General features: G+C 39.2%; 2 protein-coding genes across 2 annotated transcripts; one reads left to right on the forward strand and one right to left on the reverse strand.

Annotated features, from left to right (window-relative positions):
- Positions 1-7,171: 7,171 nt before the first annotated feature.
- Positions 7,172-8,379, reverse strand: LOC123321605. The gene is made up of 3 exons (XM_044909291.1): positions 7,783-8,379; positions 7,576-7,681; positions 7,172-7,493 (listed from the first exon to the last, which is right to left on the reverse strand). Exons 1-3 carry the CDS (start codon positions 7,837-7,839, stop codon positions 7,219-7,221), a joined length of 438 nt encoding a protein of 145 aa, XP_044765226.1. The 5' UTR covers positions 7,840-8,379; the 3' UTR covers positions 7,172-7,218.
- Positions 8,380-13,303: 4,924 nt separating this feature from the next.
- On the forward strand, positions 13,304-14,092 carry LOC123322406 (M-phase inducer phosphatase-like). Its single transcript, XM_044910353.1, has 2 exons — positions 13,304-13,770; positions 13,849-14,092. Exons 1-2 carry the CDS (start codon positions 13,304-13,306, stop codon positions 14,090-14,092), a joined length of 711 nt encoding a protein of 236 aa, XP_044766288.1.
- Positions 14,093-21,094: the final 7,002 nt, after the last annotated feature.

Genomic DNA, 21,094 nt, shown 5'->3' on the forward strand with positions numbered 1-21,094 from the left:
CTTGTATAAGGGTTTGATAACTCCCAACTTCAATATGTCCGGAAAACATCCAGTGACGAAACAATGGTTTATGATATGTGTTAAGGGTTCCGAAATTTCCTTTTTCATTTCAATAAGGATCTCGGTCCTAATACCGTCGTGCCCAGGAGCTTTTCTTTCCTTTAACGTTTCCATTATCGTTTCTATTTCAAATCTGTCTGTGGGAGATAAAAAAAATGTTTTCCCTGTTTTCATTAATCGAACTAAATCCTTATTACTATCCTTCAGAGCCACAATTTCTTCCTTAAGGCTATTAAACTTTATCTGGCAGTCTTCTACTATAGCTTTGGTGTGTTTCTCTATCAAAGCGCTCAATAAGTCTCCATCACTTCCCATGCCATGAACGTTCTCAGGCTCGTGTTCCAGTTTGGCCTTCACACGATCCAAACAATCAAAACAAAAAAAGCAGATGTTTACAGACTCGGCCAAAGCTTTCAGGACGGTATCCTTTATTTGAACGCACTTTGGATGGAAATCAAGTCGACAGGAACTGCACTTTATAGACTTTGTGTTGACAATAAAGTTGTCGCTACACAACTTGCAAGTATTAGACATATTTATCGTGTTATGTATGCTGACCCCTAAATCGAAATCAAATGCAGGTCTTGAAATTGCAATTTTCAGTTGTTGGGGCCTCAGGATGACTTCTAATATCTTGTTAACGTATTAGAAAATCGAAAAAAGTTCTTTTCACCAATATTTCACTGCAAATTAAGACGAAATCGAAGAAACAACCAAGACGCGTGTGTACTCGCCAGACATACGACACACAATTGAATATATAATCTGAGTCTAGCGCCGTAAGGGCACTCAACCTGACGATTGCCAAATCTATAATACAAGGTCTTAGTGAACTTTCTTTGGACTCTCTCTATCTGATCAATATATTTATGGTAAAAAGGAGTCCAAATCGGTGTGGCGTATTCAAGGATACTGCGCACCAACGAAAAAAAGAGAGTTTTCAAGGTCTCAGAGTTGCTGAACGGCCGTGAAATCCTCAAAATAAACCCGAGCATTCTAAAACCCCTGGAAACAACATCATCTATATGATTCTGAAATGAAAGCTTCGAGTCGAGCAAAATTCCGAGGTCCCTAATGGTATTTACTTCCTCGATAATCAAACCGTTCAGCGAGAGTGGACTCCTCAGAACGTTGAAATTCCTGGTGAATATAATATGTTTACACTTTTTAGCATTGAGAGATAGGTAGCGATTGTCACAGAAATTAGATAGTCTGTCAAGATCGTCCTGAAACTTCCGCGCGTCCTCCACACTCTCCACCGCCAGGTACATTTTAAGGTCATCCGCATAAAGTTCGAACAATACATGCTTAAAACACTTGAAAATATCATTTATGTACAACAAAAAGAGAACCGGTCCCAAGTGTGAACCCTGAGGTACTCCAGACGTTATGACACGAGGAGGAGAATGAGCGTCGCCTACAATTACATACTGACACCGATCAGACAAATAAGACCCAATCCACGTTAACAGATTACCCCCCACACCGTACTCGGACAAAACCTTCAGAAGAGTCGCGTGATGAACCTTGTCGAAAGCCTTGGAAAAATCCGTGTAAACGGCATCCACCTGAGTACTCCGATCCAGATGTTGAGATACAAAATTAATGTAGGGTGATAAATTCGTTAGGACCGATCTACCCTTAAAGAAACCATGCTGTCGAACACATATCGTGGATTTCAACGACCTAAATAGAAAGTCGGTTATAATTGCCTCGAACAATTTTCCGAAATGGCTCAGAATAGAAACTGGTCGATAATTAGACACATCGTTATTTTTTCCACCCTTGTGTATCGGGGTAATCTTCGCTATCTTCCAACGGTCAGGGAAGACACCATCACGCAAGGACTGATTGAAAATTATATGAAGGGGTAAAACGAGCCCAGCAGACGATGATTTAATGAATACCGGCGGTATCAAATCCGGACCTGGACCCTTACTTTCCTTCAGGTTATTGACCTTTTCGAGAATTTCCTCTGAACTAATATAATCTATACGAACACATGTTGAGATATCACTCACGTTAGATTTGTCGATGACTGGCTTAAATGTGTCTTCGAAAACATCTGCGAAAAATTCACCGAATGCATTCGCAACATTCTGAGCCACATCATACTCGATACCATTATGAGTCATCAGATTAGGTAGATTATCACCACTTCGATTGTCCGAAACATATGACCAGAAATTCCGGGGATTCTTTACAATATTATTTTCGACGCGTGCAATATAGTCCGAGTAGTCTTTGCGAATTAACTCTTTACAACGCTTACGCAAAAATGAAAACTGATTATAATCGTCAACTCTCCGGAACTTTTTAAATATGTTGTGAATCTTGGCCTTTTGATCCACAAGTGATCTCGTCTCGCGAGAAAACCATGTTGGAAATCCAGCACCCTTAACAGCTCTAGTTGGTACATACCTTTCAATTATACAATTGACTATATTATAAAAAGTCTCCACGTTAACATTCACATCATCATCCCCCAAAGACACCTTCCAATTCACGCGTAAAAGTTCATCGGTTATGGCACAATAATCCGCATTGAAAAACTTGTACATTGATCTTAATTTTTTAGATTTGTTTCTTTCCCGTGAGACCTGTATCAAAACATCCAAGGCGGGATGATGACTATCCTCGCCAACAAAAGGAAAGTCTGCTCGCGTAGAGACGACATCAATACCAGATGCCAAAATTAAATCCAAAACCTTACCATTAGCATTAAGGTTGCAGTTGAACTGTTTAAGGGCGTTGTAGGATGTGAAGTCTCTGAATGCAGTGTACGAGTCGCCTTGTATCATATCGCAAACCACATTTCCACTGTCGGTCGCAGACCAAGAAAAACCTGGAAGGTTGAAATCTCCAACCAGAATGAAGTCTCCACCGCCGTGATTGTCAATTAGAGCCGTCACTGCCTCAAAATAACCCGCATATTCACCCGAAGATATACCGGGTGGGACATAACAAACGCCAACAAAAAGATTCTTTGACCCACTGAGCGCAATCCTGATCCATATGTCCTCAACTCGGGTGGAGTGACGACAACCGGAAACCAGGGCACAATCCAGATGCTTTGAGACGCCAACAAAAACACCACCTCCATCCTTCTTGCAACCTTCATTATCGGAACGGTCCCTACGAAAAACACAGTATCTTCCACACATAAATTCCGAAGTTGCCACCGTTGATTTAAGCCACGACTCCGTCACACATATCACATCTGCATTACTGTTCAATGAAGATGTCAAAAAGTCAGTCGTCTTGGTTCGTAAACCTCGACAATTTTGGTAGTACATGCTAAGGGAAGTCGCCATAAAAAAAAACTTTTTACTCACAAATGAAAACAAAGAAAAAACTACACCAATCATTGTCCATGCAGTCTGGTTAGATCTCCCTCGGCAGAGATGCGAAAGATTTTGGAGGCATCGCTCATCCTTACCAGGACCCTTCCATCCTGAACCCAACAGTACTTGAAGTTATTGTCCTTGCAGAATTGCTTTGCTGCGTTCAATAGCCTTCGGTTATTCAAGGAAAGACTCTCATTAACGTAAATAGTACTTTCGGCTCCTTCAAAACCAAGATCGCTAGCCACAATTCTACCCTTATTATCCTTGTATACTCGCAAAAATTTATCACGATAATACTTGTTTTTGAAATCTATTACTATAGGCCTGCTTTTATTATCTTTCCTTGGCATGAAATGAATTCTGTGGCACCCCTGAATAAATTCCTTTATATCAGGAACACCGAGCTTCTGTGCAATTTTCTCTACAATGCTCAACACATTCTCATTCACCCTCTCAGGAACTCCTATAATGTCCAAGTTGCTTGACTTTAATTGCTGTTGAACTTTATTAATCTCCTGCCTAAGCTCAGTATTTTCACCTTCCAAGGCCAGGACACGGCTTTCAAATTTATTTACTTTGATATTCATATTTTCCAATGCAACCAATTTAGACTCAAAGTCATCTATTTTACTACCATAAAAATTGAGCGATTTCATGAATTCTGCCTGTTGACTCGTGATAACAGCCAAATCTGACACAATTTTGTCGAGCCTTTTAGCTACATCAACATTGCCAGAACCAGTCCCACTCGACGAGCACTTCTTACAGCTATTGAGGGCGAAAGTGAGTTCATGCAGATGGCTGTCCCAATGCTTATGATTGTTCTCGCAAAACTGCGCCATCATGGGCTTCAAGGTTCGGTTTCTCCTCTCTACGGGCTTACATTGGGGTGTATAAACTGGTGTGACTCGATTTTCAATACCCATTTCGTCCATCATTCCACGAAAAAGTTTGCCGGTGTATTGTGATCCATTATCGGAGATGACTGTTTTAGGGCATCCGTAGCGAGTGATGATCTCTTCATGGAATGCTTTGGTTACGGCCGCTGCGGTGGCCCGGCGAATAGGTCGGCAGGCAGTCCATTTAGTAAAACGGTCGTGGAACATAACCAGGTAAACATTTCCTTTAGATGATCGGGGTAGCGGTCCTATCAGATCTGTGCTCACAGTTTCCCATGGTTGGGAGACTGGGCTCGGCTGCATATTTCCTGGTGGTTGTTGTTGCAGTAGTTTATACGCCTGACAGGTGGGGCAGTTCCGGACGTACTTGCTGATTTCTCGATACTTATTGGGCCAGTAGTAGTGGCGGGCTATGCGAGCGGCGGTCTTAGCGATCCCTAGGTGTATTGCCGTCGGTTGATCATGGTTTTCGTTCAAGACAGCTTCCCGTTGATAGGTCGGTACACACAATTTCCAGGGTTCCGCATCTTCCTCTTCTTTTAAGTCGCTAGAGTCCCAGAAATGACGAAAAAGTCTTCTTTCTCGGACCGCATATTCTGGATAGTTTTCTGGTTGCTGTCGGACTTCCTCTATTTTCCGGTCGTACCAGGAACAGTTCTGTGTACCCTTCTCTACAGCCGGTGTGAATCTACAGGATTCACACCGGCATCTCTGAACTATGGAAGAGAATTAACAGTTCCAAAAGCAATCTATTCTACCAACACCCAAGACAAAGATACAGAGGAGACAAACAGAAGCCCTGAAGAAAGTAGAGTAAATCTTACTCACCGTACAGAACAAATCCGTCATCTGCAGGAGGCCTATGAGTTTGTCAATACCAGGTTGTACCGTGCATTTGAACAACAGGCTCACCATTACAACCTCCGTCGAAGAGAAGTTCGTTTCCATGTCGGTGATAGAGTTCTGCGCCGTGCTAATCCGTTGTCATCTGCCGTTGATAGCTTTGCAGCCAAGTTGGCTCCAAAATTCTCCGGTCCGTATACCGTTGTGAAAGTAATTTCACCCGTTGTTTATGACCTGAAAGAGGACAGTGGTAAGAGAATCACCAACATTCATGTGAAATATTTAAAACTGTTTCATCCGTCAGACCCATAGTAAGTATACTGTATGACAACCGTTTGAATTACCACATACCTTACCCACCGTCTGGCGAGCAATTCTCGAATCAGGCGACTCGACAACGTATACGCTTGCGACGGCGTAACGCACAGAATTCACAAATAGCTATTCTGGAGTATACGAATATTCTGAAACTGAGTTTCAATTGTATGCTTGACAAACTAAAGAATGTATATCATCGATGTTGCCTCCCTATACACTGTTGATTGTTTATTTTGATGTTCTTTTAAATAATGAAAAGTTTAACGAGTCTGAATTCATCAGCTGTCAAGTGTTCTTAGCCTGAAGAAGATGATAAAATTCATCGAAACGTCGCTTTGGAACAAAAAGTTTTATTGGTTCCTTCACCCAGAATTGTACAGCAAGTAAAATTTTTGGGAACGAAAATTTATATTGCCTAGATGTAACGGTCTGTTGAAAATGAGATTTCGATGTTTACTGAAGCATCGGGTTCTACATTATGAACCAAGAGTAGCTTCAAAAATCATAAACGCTTGTGCTGTGTTGCACAATATGTGTATAGAAAGCAATATTCCAGAGCCAGAGTTAGAAGATTCCGATGAAGATATTTATTTTGGGTTGAGTATCGGTGGGACTCAAAATATCAATTCAAATAGTAGGGTGAATCCTGATTTAGTAACAGGCCGTCGACTGCAACAGCAACTAATTAGAAATTATTTAGTAGTAATAGTAGTAATATTTATTTCCCATAAATTACATCAATTGTACAATTAATGCTAAATATGGAATTGTCAATATCAAATTGAATTGGATCTATCGTCTCCTTTCTAAATATTCCTGTATTGTATAAGGTTCTAATCTAATCAGAAAATCATGTATTTTGCTTTTGAAGCTTCTGAAGTACTTCACTTGTTGTAATTCTGCTGGCAGTGCGTTGAAAACAGTTATGCAAGTGTAAAAACATCCTTTTTCATATATAGTTAATCGGTGTCTTGGGTATATGTAATTTTCATTTCTTAGGCTTTTTGTTTTAAGATCTTCAAATAAATCGCTGTTTTTGAACATGAAAATTAGGAGCTCATATATATAAAGTCCGCAGAGCGTCATGATATTGTTACTCCTGAAATGTCCTCTGCAGCTGCATATTCGGTTCAACCCTAGGATGGTTCTGAGGACTCCCTTTTGTATTCTGAAAACCCTCTCGACATCTGTGCTCTGACCCCAAAAGATCACACCGTATCTGAGGACAGACTCAAAGCCAGCATGGTATACATTTTTTATAGTTTTGATGTCAACGTATTTTTTTATTATTCTCATTGAATACCATGTACTATTTAGTTTTCCAGTAATCATGTCGATGTGTGATTCCCAGTTAAGATGTTCATCTAGCATAAGTCCAAGGAATTTTACTTGTTTGGCTGTTTTGATTTCCTTGTTGTCGATTGTCACTGTTGTTGGTGTTTGTTGCCTCGATCTGGATGTCTTGAAATATATAACATTGGTCTTGTCTTCATTTAAAATTAGTCCATTTCCTGCTATCCACTCTTTAATGTTTTGCATGCATCTTTCCATTAGGTCTGTCAAAAGGTTAACTTCTACCGACTTCAGCAAGATATTGGTGTCATCTGCAAAGTTCACAAGCTCACATTGAACATTTTTAATGCTTCCAGCATTAAAAGCAGAGTCAATAATTAATAGGCAGTGTTATTATAAAATTAATTATTAATATGGAAAAAGAAATAAAAAAACTTTATTTTTAAATGTTATTTATTTTATTTGAGACGTTGCTCAACAGAGGCAGCAATGTTTTCGATGCTAGCTCCGAGTTGTTCGATGCTGGTTCCCATTTTTGCCATGTCTGCTCCCATCTGTTTCATGGCAGTTGTCTGTCGTTCCATGATACTTGTCTGTCGTTCCATGATTTCAACAGTTTTCTCATAGAACCACTGCTGCATTTTGGCTTGGTCTTGGCCAATCTGAATTAAGTTTTTGGTGGCCTCCACACTAGCTCTCAAATTTTTTCTCTCCCTCCTGGTTTTTCTGGTAACTGAAAAATATAAAAATGAATGAAATAATAATTGATCAATTTTATTATATAATCAGCACTATTGTTTCGAAAGTATGAATACCTGAGTCAAAACTGCTATTATCTTCCGTCTCCACACTAATAGTTGTTTCACTATTAATGCCGCAATCCCCATGTGAAATTGTAAGCACATCAGGGTCGACTGAAATCTGTATGATTTGAAATAAATATAATGCTAACACACACCGAATTGATTAAGATTCATAAAATACTGTGACAATTTGTATACACAATGTTCAAATATACTTACATTTACCACCTCCGACTCTGAAGTGTCCTGAAGGCCCGCAATGGAAGTGGGGCACATCAATTCCACAATTTTCTCCTCCGTTGCAGTGAGACATTCTTTGAAAGTTTCACCGCCTCCTGTGCCCTCTCTGTGAGCCTTTATAGCAGCACTTTTAGATTTTGTTTTCGTTCGCAAATCATGCCATGTTTAGAATAGTGTGAATATGTAAATTAATAATTTCTTTCATACACATATGAATCTGATCTACAACTAAATATCTATATGTGAAACATTGTGTTTCTCTTCTCACCTTCCTCCATTGGCGCCAATCTTTTTCAGCACCACCAGGAATTGCATTGAGTATTATCGCCAGTTCCTTCCAGCAATTTTGAGCTTTTTTATACGTGAATTCTTGAGTGAATTTACCACTCTTTAATTGCTCATTTTGTGTGATGTAATCGATAAGAGCCGCTTTCTGCTGCTCGCTTATTTAACCTGTGCGTAATGGAGTCGTCATTTTAAAATCGTACTTGTTCACCCTTCACTACACAGTACACAAATAATTCTAACTATTCTCACCTTAGAATGTAATATTCAGAAATTCTCAGCAATACACGTGACGGGAAGTAATTAAAATGATTTTGCTCTTATTCTTCCCAAAAGTTTTCTTAGCTTGAACTGAACCATTTTTAATTCAAAATATAACCTGAGCGACATGCGCACCTTCATTCAATTCAGAACAACCCACAATTTTGCGATGTTGCCAAAATGTATCGTGCGAGTCGCCCATTTCCGTAACGTATACGTTGCCGATGGTTTCGAGAATAGATCCAATGGGTTCTATGCGCCCTCATCCATGCGCCGCGGCTCGTATACTTTACGCAGCGCATGGAATCGAACCCCAGGGGAGGACACCGCCCCAAGAGAGAACTCAACCTATGGAAGTGGCATCCTGGGAAGAGACAAAAATCAATAAACGTTACTTGCACAACAGGGAATTGAACCAGAGACGACAACTACTACAGCCAACTCAGAACAAATACTCACCTCCGTCGGTGCGAACTGTAGGGACCATGGGCCACAACGTGTATCTCGAGATAAGACCTGGTATGTGTTGGAGATGTGGCCATGGGGAGCATACTAGAGCAGCCTGTACTGGGATGCAAGTGCAATTTGGAGTCACTGTGGCTTGTTGGGTACCCTCTCCCGGGATTGTACGTGCCATTCTAAGGGTGCACTGAGTAGAAACCCAGCACCAGAACAATTCCGAACTTCATCAGCCCTGAAGAAAATATCGCTACCCAGGAAGACGTCCAGGAAACCGGTGGCGTCCCAGGCCTGCCCAAGGTGTCACTACGTGACAAAGACCTGCAAAAGGAAACCCCGTTAGGAACACACAACTAAATTGAACCGTTACCGTTATTTTATAATAATATTAGACAAGAAAGAAACAATAAATAAGATACATCCGTTCTATCTGTCTCTATTTCACTCCTCGGTTACTATTAACAACAATATTCCTAACCGAAAAGAAAATAACAATAGGGTTCTAACACCAGAGTAAGCTGGACTGAACGGTAAGTGAAATAGAGCATTATATTTGTATCTCTTTATTGAACTGACCGCCTGTACCTACCTATGTTTCCGAATTTCCACCGTAAACATATTGAAAGTCCGATTATTCAGTTGTTCCATGATTTCAGTACACTAAAGTTTTTTCAGTTTTATTTCTTGGAACCTCCAACTGCTGCCGATGACAACACACTCGGAGGGGGTCCATCACCGCCACGTGAGGGGTCTCCAAAGATGTTTCAGACTGCCCCTTTAAGAGCGGCTGCGCCGGCGGCACGTATCCGGGGTTTGCTTTGCAACATCCACCCTAAAATGGCCAGAAATAACACAACGAATGGAAAATTGAGATGGTACTCACTTTGAAGATTCCACCCTACGCTGTTTACACGACTTTCCAACGTTCCTTTTCGCCGATGAAGTTGGAAATTAGAGGTCAAGAAGAACTGCCCGGTGCCCGGTTCAATTGGACATTTGGAGGTCAACCATGGACCACCGAACTTTGTCAATGTCAGCACCACCACTTCTGTGAAGTTATCCACGGGTTTCCAGCCACGGATTATGACGAGTGGTGCGATAAAGGTGGGATAGAGGCGATTCGGCCGGCGGCGTTGCCACACCTTTCCGGACTTCTGATCACCAGGAATTTGTGTTGATCTCTGAATTCCTGAATTGAACAAGTATACTGGAGCAAAAAAAATGATATGTATTTTTTGTAATCACAACTTAAATCATTGACCAATAAAAATTTATTATTGATAAACATTTCACAAAACATTATGGAGTATTGTTCCGACTTATAGATAGAAGAAAGAAACGTTTATAACTCCGAAAATAATTCGTGCTCCGAGAAAATTCTTTCAGTGGAGTATTTGTATTGATGTGCTCTATCAGAATATATCATAAAATGAATTTAGCCCGCCGTCCGTAATAGTGAAAAATCGTATTTTTGACCCAGCCACGGTTTTTCCAAAGAGAGAAATGTTTATAACTCCGAAAATAATTCGTGCTCCAAGAAAATTCTGTCAGTGGAGTATTTGTATTAATGTGCTCTATCAGAATATATCATAAAATGAATTCAGCCCGCCGTCCATAATAGTGAAAAATCGTATTTTTGACCCATCCACGGTTTTCTCGAAGAGAGAAATGTTTATAACTCCGAAAATAATTCGTGCTCCGAGAAAATTCTTTCAGTGGAGTATTTGTATTGATGTGCTCTATCAGAATATATCATAAAATGAATTTAGCTCGCCGTCCATAATAATGAAAAATCGTATTTTTGACCCAGCCACGATTTTCTCAAAGAGAGAAATGTTTATAACTCCGAAAATAATTCGTGCTCCAGAAAATTTTTTCAGTGGAGCATTTGTATTGATGTGCTCTATCAGAATATATCATAAAATGAATTTAGCTCGCCGTCCATAATAATGAAAAATCGTATTTTTGACCCAGCCACGATTTTCTCAAAGAGAGAAATGTTTATAACTCCGAAAATAATTCGTGCTCCAAAAAATTTTTTCAGTGGAGTATTTGTATTGATGTGCTCTATCAGAATATATCATAAAATGAATTTAGCCCGCCGTCCATAATAATGAAAAATCGTATTTTTGACCCAGCCACGATTTTCTCAAAGAGAGAAATGTTTATAACTCCGAAAATAATTCGTGCTCAGCCTTTATCCTTTAATGCATGTTGCGGAAAATCAACTTCCATCAAAAGATAACGTTGCCCAGCAAGAACCACGTGGAGGTGTAGAGGTATCTCTTGCCAAGGAATGGGAGTAAAGGAAAAATTATCAGGAATTTCAGATAAAGGAGGGAACTCTATAGGAGAATATGGAATAAAGGATAATATTTACCAACTATTATTTATACCTTTCATATAACTGCAATGTGTTAAGGGAATATGAAATAAATCTCAAAAAATACACTTATTCACGAAAATTGAATAATCATGATGAAATAGACTGTTCCAAATCACAAGGAATCATATCGGTCAGAATAGTAGATATCGAATCGCATTGGTGATGTAAAGAAGAAATCAGAAATAAATATAAACATAAAAAGACTATCCATGTAAAATCAAATTAAATCCTACATCTCTTTTAAAATGTAACAAATTATGCACAGTACCTTTAAATGAGCATATACAATAGAATAAACATATAAGGGACATTGCTAAAATGAAATTATTATCAGATAATTGAGAAAATAAAAATATGTATCGATCCCAATAAATCATGACCTCACACTGGATTTATTTATATTAAAGAACATATCATCACCATATATATTGTCTCATTTATAAAATTCAAGGGGATTCGTTTGTGAACAAAAACATTTAACAGAAAATAACTAATTGAAATATATCTAACAGAGCATAATATCCGAACAAACATAATTATTCATCCCAAGAACAAGATCACAATTTACTATTTATCTTAAGGTGAAGAAACTCGCTTAAAAAAATACGTTCATCATATCGCTAAATCAAAAAATTAAACTATCCAAAATTCATATTTCGACTTACAGTGAAAAAATAATACAGACATGCATTTATCGATTACATCAAAGATAATGTGTTTCACAATGTTCCTAAATAAAATATATTAGAAATATAAAATTTAATTAAAAGAATCTCTCAACAATTAATTTATCGCACACAACTGACAGACTGTAAATGAAGTATCTGAAATGGTTTCAGATATACATCTTTCATGAAAATGCCTACAACAACTACCGCATCGCACTGACTGACATGAAAACAATACGTTATTTCCGCAAAATAAGCATATCTCGGACATATTATCTGAAGAATTAATAATGTCATCTTTCAAATTTACCCTATAATTTTTAATATTGACATTATTGTTCAAACGTTCTCCATTGACTAATTTATCAAAATAATATAGAATATAAACTCCGCAATTATAGCTGTCGTCTTGTTTATCATGTTGCTTCAGTTCGATGGTCCACTCATCAACATTTGTACAAATATTTGTTTTATGAAATTCTACATATTTAAGGAAATTACCTAGATATAATGAAGATTCTTCTATTGTGCTGCCATATGGATTTAGAAAACAAAAGCTTTTAGATTTTATATTAACAACAGCCAAACAAAAATGATGGAAACTGGAGCGATCCATTTTATCGGAGTAATTTTGAAGTGTTGGAAATATTAAAACATCTTTCTTGAACTCTACATTTGAAAGTGAAGGGTGGTTTTCACCAAAACCATGTAAGAATATTCTTGTGCCTTGTAAAGTTGGGAAAACTTGAAACTCATTTTTATTCTTATTGAATATATTTAAGCAAATATCTACTATGAAGATATGAAGAAAATATACCGGGTGGTTCTCAGGAAGAAATGAGCTAAATTCATAAAACATCCTGTATCTCGACTACGAAGACAGTAAGACCAATAAAAATGGTATCTCCAGAACCACCTCGGTGCCACGTTTCCGCCTGTTAAGTATTTCCTTTTCCCAATGAAACACCCCGTATAATATAACATCGCGGTTGTCTTAAATTATTCTGTGCTGCTCCTTACTAAAGATGAAAACATAATTCTGAGCATCTTTTCATGTTCCATGATATTTTCTTTGTGGTGGGATTTTCTCTCGTAGTCAACGGCAGACTTTTTCTGAAAAACCAAAGAGCAGAATGTCTGATTTTAATTACCGAATCATTTTCTACACTTTAAGGATATTCACCCGCTTCCCCATCCTCAGTATGATGTTCAGTGTGAAAAATTTTAATTTTTTTGCATTCTGATCATAAATCAGCAAGTCACCACAGTAAACTAATTTCCGTTGAATATCGAACATAATAACTCTCTTCATTCGAATTTGTTTTGAAGCAATTTTCCAGAGCTTTCATCTGCTGATGAATTAAGAGCTGATGAAAAGAAATATACTTTATGTTGAAATTGCATTTTTAAGGATTACATTCATCAGAACGAAATAAGAAAGATGTCGCACCAGGAAATTGAGAAAAATTTGATCAAGCGGCCAATCGACACCAGTCCGGTGAAGACTAAGAGGATTAAGCTTGCGAATAATAAAGAGCCTGTACTTGAACCCGCCTTCTCTGGAGACGAAGTAATAACTGCCGTGCAAAGGTCAACTGAGGAGGAACTTATAGGGGACTTCAGCAGGCCCTATACCCTGCCTATTACGAAAGGGAGGCATCAGGACCTAAAGTCCATAACTGCCTCAACTGTGGCCGACCTAATTACAGGCAGAATTATAAATGTGGAATTCAAAATAATTGATTGCCGGTATCCCTATGAGTTTAATGGCGGCCATATAAGTGGTGCCGTGAATCTTTATATGAGACAGCAAATCTCTGGATTTCTCAATAAATCATACAAGAAAAGAGAAAAAATTAAATTTTTGATTTTCCACTGTGAATTTTCAAGTGAACGTGGACCTAACCTGTAAATACTCAAACGTCCCTTCCATTAATTTTCTATAGCAACCTGAAGCTAAGAAAATACTTATCTCATTTTTTCCAGTTGCAGATATCTACGGGAGATAGATAGAAAAAAAAACGGGACTGCATACCCTGCATTAGATTACCCAGAGCTTTATCTCTTGGAGGGTGGACATAATAAATTCTTCAGGGAGTACGCGGGGATGTGCAGTCCTCAAAATTATATAGAAATGTTGCAGCCGGAATACGCTGAGGAGCTGCAACATTATAAAATGCAATCGGAGATGTGGAATAGAGACAAACACGAAATAAATGAAAAACGGTAAAAAAGTGTAAATAGAATTTTGTTTGGAGCTCATGGTTTTTATTTGGAAATCTTCATTATTACCTCTTAATTTAAGCTCAGTAATAAATAATAATCAAAAATGTGTACCGAGCTTTCTGGGGGTGATATTACATTTAAAAATAAGTATATGATCTTTTCTGATAGGGCACATTAATACAAATACTTTACATCACCAATGCGATTCGATATCTACTATTCTGACCATTATGATTCCTTGTGATTTCGAACAGTCTATTTCATCATGATTATTCAATTTTCGTGAATAAGTGTATTTTTTACATATTCCCTGAACACATTGCAGTTATATGAAAGGTATAAATAATCGTTGGTGAATATTATCCTTTATCCCATATTCTCCTATAGAGTTCCCTCCTTTATCTGAAATTCATGATAATTTTTCCTTTATTCCCATTCCCGGGCAAGAGATACCTCTACACCTCCACGTGGTTCTTGCTGGGCAACGTTATCTTTTGATGGAAGTTGATTTTCCGCAACATGCATTAAAGGATAACGGCTGAGTAGAGGAAAATGTTCGATTTTTCACTATTATGGACGGCGGGCTAAATTTATTTTATGATATATTCTGATAGAGCACATTAATACAAATACTCCACTGAAAGAATTTTCTTGGAGCACGAATTATTTTCGGAGTTATAAACATTTCTCTCTTTGAGAAAACCGTGGCTGGGTCAAAAATACGATTTTTCATTATTATGGACGGCGGGCTAAATTCATTTTTATGATATATTCTGATGGAGCACATAAATACAAATACTCCACTGAAAGAATTTTCTTGGAGCACGAATTATTTTCAGAGTTATAAACATTTCTCTCTTTGAGAAAACCGTGGCTGGGTCAAAAATACGATTTTTCATTATTATGGACGGCGGGCTAAATTCATTTTATGATATATTCTGATGGAGCACATTAATACAAATACTCCACTGACAGAATTTTCTTGGAGCACGAATTATTTTCAGAGTTATAAACATTTCTCTCTTTGAGAAAACCGTGGCTGGGTCAAAAATACGATTTTTCATTATTATGGACGGCGGGCTAAATTCATTTTTATGATATATTCTGATGGAGCACATTAATACAAATACTCCACTGAAAGAATTTTCTTGGAGCACGAATTATTTTCAGAGTTATAAACATTTCTCTCTTTGAGAAAACCGTGGCTGGGTCAAAAATACGATTTTTCATAATTATGGACGGCGGGCTAAATTCATTTTTATGATATATTCTGATGGAGCACATTAATACAAATACTCCACTGAAAGAATTTTCATGGAGCACGAATTATTTTCAGAGTTATAAACATTTCTCTCTTTGAGAAAACCGTGGCTGGGTCAAAAATACGATTTTTCATTATTATGGACGGCGGGCTAAATTCATTTTATGATATATTCTGATGGAGCACATTGATACAAATACTCCACTGACAGAATTTTCTTGGAGCACGAATTATTTTCAGAGTTATAAACATTTCTCTCTTTGGGAAAACCGTGTCTGGGTCAAAAATACGATTTTTCACTATTATGGACGGCGGGCTAAATTCATTTTATGATATATTCTGATAGAGCACATCGATACAAATACTCCACTGAAAGAATTTTTTTGGAGCACGAATCATTTTCGGAGTTATAAACATTTCTCTCTTTGAGAAAATCGTTGCTGGGTGAAAAATACGATTTTTCATTATTATGGACGGCGGGCTAAATTCATTTTATGATATATTCTGATAGAGCACATTAATACAAATACTCCACTAAAAGAATTTTCTTGGAGCACGAATTATTTTCGGAGTTATAAACGTTTCTGTCGTCTATCTATAAGTCGGAACAATACTCCATAATGTTTTGTGAAATGTTTATTAAAATAATAAATTTTTGTTGGTCAATGATTTAAGTTGTGATTACAAAAAATACATATCATTTTTTTTGCTCCAGTATACTTGTTCAATTCAGGAATTCAGAGATCAACACAAATTCCTGGTGATCAGAAGGCCGGAAAGGTGTGGCATCGCCGCCGGCCGAATCGCCTCTATCCCACCTTTATCGCACCGCTCGTCATAATCCGTGGCTGGAAACCCGTGGATAACTTCACAGAAGTAGCACCACCGATGGAGATGCGCGTGGGATCATAGAGAGGAGGACTTCTACCACGGTGTACGCGGAATAAATCCGACAATCGCACCGACACATAGGCGTAGGTTAGGTTAACTGGTTTATTGTAAATCCGATCTCAATCGTCTTGCCGTTACTATTAGAATCCCGGACCGGAGTTAGTAGTTTCTAAATTGAAAAATTCACTCCACTTTCTTCGTGGATTGAATTTTTCTGTCGCACGTGAGAGGAGAGTGACGAAGAAGCATTTTGTTAATGAAAAATGCACCTCTGTCTTACAGAAATTCTTTTGTTTTGAATAATTTTTAATCAATTTCAATTCTCGATTCAGGATTCCGACATCGTTCGGAACTGTATACAGTCCGCACCGTTTTAAGTTACAAAAAACGATGTCGGACCGTGAAAAACCTCCTGAATAGAGAGATAGCCGAGTTTTTTCTGCCGGCACCGATAAACAGATCTTTATCGACGCGAATATTACCGATTTTGACATCTGAGGCACATCCCGTTACTGCACCCCCCCCGGCCGATATAAAATCAGATGTGCCCCCGCTGGTCAATTAATTGGTATAATTCGTTGAATGAAATAAGTTCGTAATTAATTTCGCATAGTCCGCCGCTTGAATTGAATTGATATAGTTCGCCGCCTGAGTGAAAATTGGTACGATTCGCAGCGAGTTGAATGCGTGTGCAGTTTTCTTCGCCGCCGAATAGTGTAACGCCGACTGATAGATTAATCTTTTTTTTTGCTTCTTGAATATCCGCCGTACAGTTTTTAGTGTCGACAGACCATCCAAAACCATCATCCGTTACCGAGTTCAGAGGTAAGATAGCCTTCTGTATTTTATTTGGGAACCACAGTTCCAACCCGTTGTCTAACATTACCCTTTTCCCCTTCACTGCGTTGGGGGAAGTTTCTGGCCGGCGTGCGAACACGTCAGAAGCGGAAACCAACGTGGTAACCAGTTTGTGCACCCCTCTACCCTTCCTCTGCATTGGGGGAAGTTTCTGGCCGTCTGACTCCGTCAGAGGCGGAAACTAGCGTGGTCATTCGGTGTACACCCTTTACCCGGTTTTCTTTCTCCGCGTTGGGGGAAATCTCTGGATTAAACCCGCGTGGTCACCCAGCTCGTACCCTTTCTCTTTATCGATGCTGTAAGTTTCTTACAGTCCCGTAGTTTGGAACTGAGCCCTAGTTACCTTGCCTGCTCAGGGATCTTTGGTTCTGGCTGGCGACCGAGTCTATAACATCCGCGATACGTTTGAGATCGGATCCTCCCTTTTTCTTTCTTTCCGTCCGTTTCATTCCGCGAATCCACCATTTTGTGTACTTGTATATGATTCCGAGAGAAACCTCCTTAGTGTTGTAAAGTAGATTCTTATTCTATTGTATTACGATTTTCGCTCGACCGAAACGATAATAATTGTGCCGATTGTTTTTCTTACCACGAGATAACGAATAAAATTGTGAAATCCTATTCTGACTTTCATTGGTTATCGATAACACCCCAGATAACACCGAACCTTGTCTTCGGCTTGAAGCTACCAGGGTAGGTTTGCTATTTTCCCTTTAAAGAATAGCTGGCGCTCGAGATACCGGAGAAAAAGGCGTTACACTATGACGGATCTACCTACTAACGAGTCCTGTAACCATGTTAGTAAGGAAAATACAGGACTAAGGCCAGTGCCATTGAGCCGCAACCCCATGGATGAACACTGCGTCCCTCAGGGTCCTACTGGAAGGGGGGCAGCCCCCCCATATTCCTCTGACCGACCATAGATAGGATGGTAGTACCCTAATCGGCAGAGGGTTTTTGGGAGCATGGATTACCAGCCCATGTCCCCGTATTTTATTGGTGCAAACAATAGAAACAGGCCTCGGAACCCTATAGTGGTTCAGTGTGGGATCCAAAATAATTTTTCATTGGCACCTTTGGTCCAGCCACGCCGACGTCGCCATCGTCGTCATCTGGTTGAACCTTGTCCAGTTGGTATGAGAACCCTGCAGCACCTTTGTAGTCAGTTTCGCCAGGACTCTGTTGGTAAGGCCCATTTCATTCAGATGTTCATGAGATTGGGAGCACCATACTCCTCTCCAGGTTAGTGTTATGGAGGAGAATTTTGAATCATTTGTGTTTGTTCTTTCTTTGATTTTCGTGTGCAGGTCTTTGTTCTTCTTGTAGTAGTCAAGTTTTGAAGTATGACTTCTTTTCAGGTCTCCAGCTAGCGAGACGATTTGGGCATTAAGGACGTGTGTGACATCATCCTTCCAGGCTATCAGGTCAGGCTTTCTGTTCCCTACGCCAGTCTCATAGACTTTCTCGCATTCAACAGACCATCCTTTCTTTTTCAGCTTTTCAGAAACTGTTCTCACATAGGCGTCGTGTCTCTTGATGCGTTCCCCATGTGTCCTGAAGCAACCTTGGATGACATAAGCAGCTGTTTCGGTCATTCTACAGCCTGCCCTGCAGTTGATCTCTCTTATGGCTCTTCTGGTTCCCCTAGACGTTCTTATTCTGGTGGGCAGACAATTTATTCTGGTTTGTATAGGCTGTATGTAATCTCTACCAGGTATCATATCTGCATCTTTCCTTACCCATCTTGTTGTTAGGATGGATTTTGAGGCTTCTTTCAGTTCTTTGCCATCAGAGGAGTCATATAAGCGTTTTGCCCAGTACCTACGTGAGGGTTGTGGTTTGCTGGAGGTTTCAATACCGTTCTTGGTAAGTATTTGTGGCGGCGTAGTTGTACCCATGGTAGAGGAATACTTCATCTCACCATGATGGTACCAAGGGTAGCCAAACGATGGCATCACTGCGCACGACGGTTGCGATCACAGGGTAGATTATACGTCTATTGCGGTGCAGCATACGCCAAACGATGGCGCCACCGGCGACGCAACACTCTATACCCTCGACGTAACCGGCGTTTATAGCAGGCACAAACTACGCTGCTTCGGCGATTGTAGTAGGTAGCTGCTAGGGTTCATTAACCTACCTGATGAGTCCGACCCTAGCAGTGGGACGAAACAATCACCCCAAGAGCACGCATTTCCTCAAATAGCGTGAACTCAGCCCAGCACATACCGCCAAATATTCTTTTAGCCCATAAGATTTTCCTCTTAGTGACTTGCATTGTTGACACCTTTTTAGCTGCATCGTAGATGGAATCTTCAAGCCTTGTCAACCTACCATACATCAGTCTAGAAATTAAGATGGTCGTGGATGGTATCCCAAGTCCACCATCCCGTACAGCAGCATGGAAGAAGCCGAGTGCAGTATCATCAGGTAAGCGTAGCCAAGTTCTTATGTACTTCCTGATTTGTTAGTCCATATTTTTCAGCCTTCCCAGCGTCACCGAGCCAAGCACCAGCCCATGATATAGCTTCGGGACTATGAAAGCTCTCACGATTTCAAGGCGTTGTTGTAGTTCGAGTGGTGCTTTAGAGATCTTGTTGAGCACCTCATTCAAGTCATTCTCCACCTTCACGGTCCCCCTGGAGTCAAAGTTAACACCAAGGTAACGCCACCTTCCTAGAACGCTGACTTGTTCTAAATAGTCTCTCCTGATCTTGAAGGTAGGTGCAGTGACAATCTTAATTTTCTTATCTTTTCCAGCAGGTTTCATCGACAGAACTGAGCATTTTTTAGGGTTCACTGCCATACCCAGTTCATCGGCAGACTTCACCAAGCTTCGGAAGGCTTTTGTCATGCCTAGCTCCGAGCTGGACACTATCACCAGATCATCGGCAAAGGCTAGAGCAGAGATCTTCGCTCCATTCAGATCATATCCAACCTCAGCAGGTAATTTCTCGAGTATTTTATTCATTGTGATATTAAACAGGAGAGGAAACATCGGGTCTCCTTGCCTCACTTCTCGACGTGGTTTAATACTTCTAGATCTAGAATTTCCAATTTGAATAAAAGTTGTTGCTTTATTATAAAGTCATAATGGTGCGGCTGGAGTTCTTCCCCATGAAAGTCCACCACCCCAGTGATGCGTAGGTAAGGATAGGCCTCACCACTATAGTGTACAACCAGTGCATACTGTGTGGTTTGAAGCCCCATCTTTTACCAAGCACTCTGCGAGTAGACCAAAAACTTACATTAGCCTTGCTCGATTGAGTCTCAATCGCTGGGCTCCGATCCTTTCTCTATAATATTTTCGTCCTCAACTTACTGAAGTTTTTCTTTTAGTTTTTGTGAAGTTTAACTGGAATTTTTCGCGGTGGTTGAATTATTTAAGTTATATTTGGGTCAACTTCTTTGTGATATTCATCTTTCAAACATCCGATACCTGTGAACAGATCACTATAATTAGAAAAAAAATTTTGCCTAATTTTCATTCGATATTCCAGAAATAATATGGTCTCCATTATTTTTAGTCAATATTTTGTGAATTTGATTATTTCTTGTAAATCTTATATTGCACATTTATCAGTATTCATTATATGAGATTCTACATTTTCGATCAAATCATTATACAGGGTGTCCCGTAAAGACCACGTCAAACGAAAACGGAAAGTAAATCAGAATGTGCTCTACCTGATGTGAAAAAATCGTTCATATGAAAGTCTCACAGTTTTCGAGATATTTGATGTTTTATGAAAATGTTGAATTTTTTCGCTTAAAATGCTTTCTCTCTTTCGGAAGCTACAATTTAATACTTTTTGAACCAGTTTTTTTGCGTAAATTTTGTTGAATGATTACTTCAATTCATGCAATGAAAAATACCACAAAATATTATACAGGGATTCTGGAAAAAAAAATTAAAATTCATGTTCTGAAGGAAGTGTTTTTTTGTGCTGAATTCTATCTGACGTGGTATAAAAAAAAGACACTAGATCTTTTCTG

The sequence above is a fragment of the Coccinella septempunctata genome, chromosome X, assembly GCF_907165205.1.
Source record: "Coccinella septempunctata chromosome X, icCocSept1.1, whole genome shotgun sequence".
In the NCBI taxonomy this organism is placed as follows: domain Eukaryota; kingdom Metazoa; phylum Arthropoda; class Insecta; order Coleoptera; family Coccinellidae; genus Coccinella; species Coccinella septempunctata.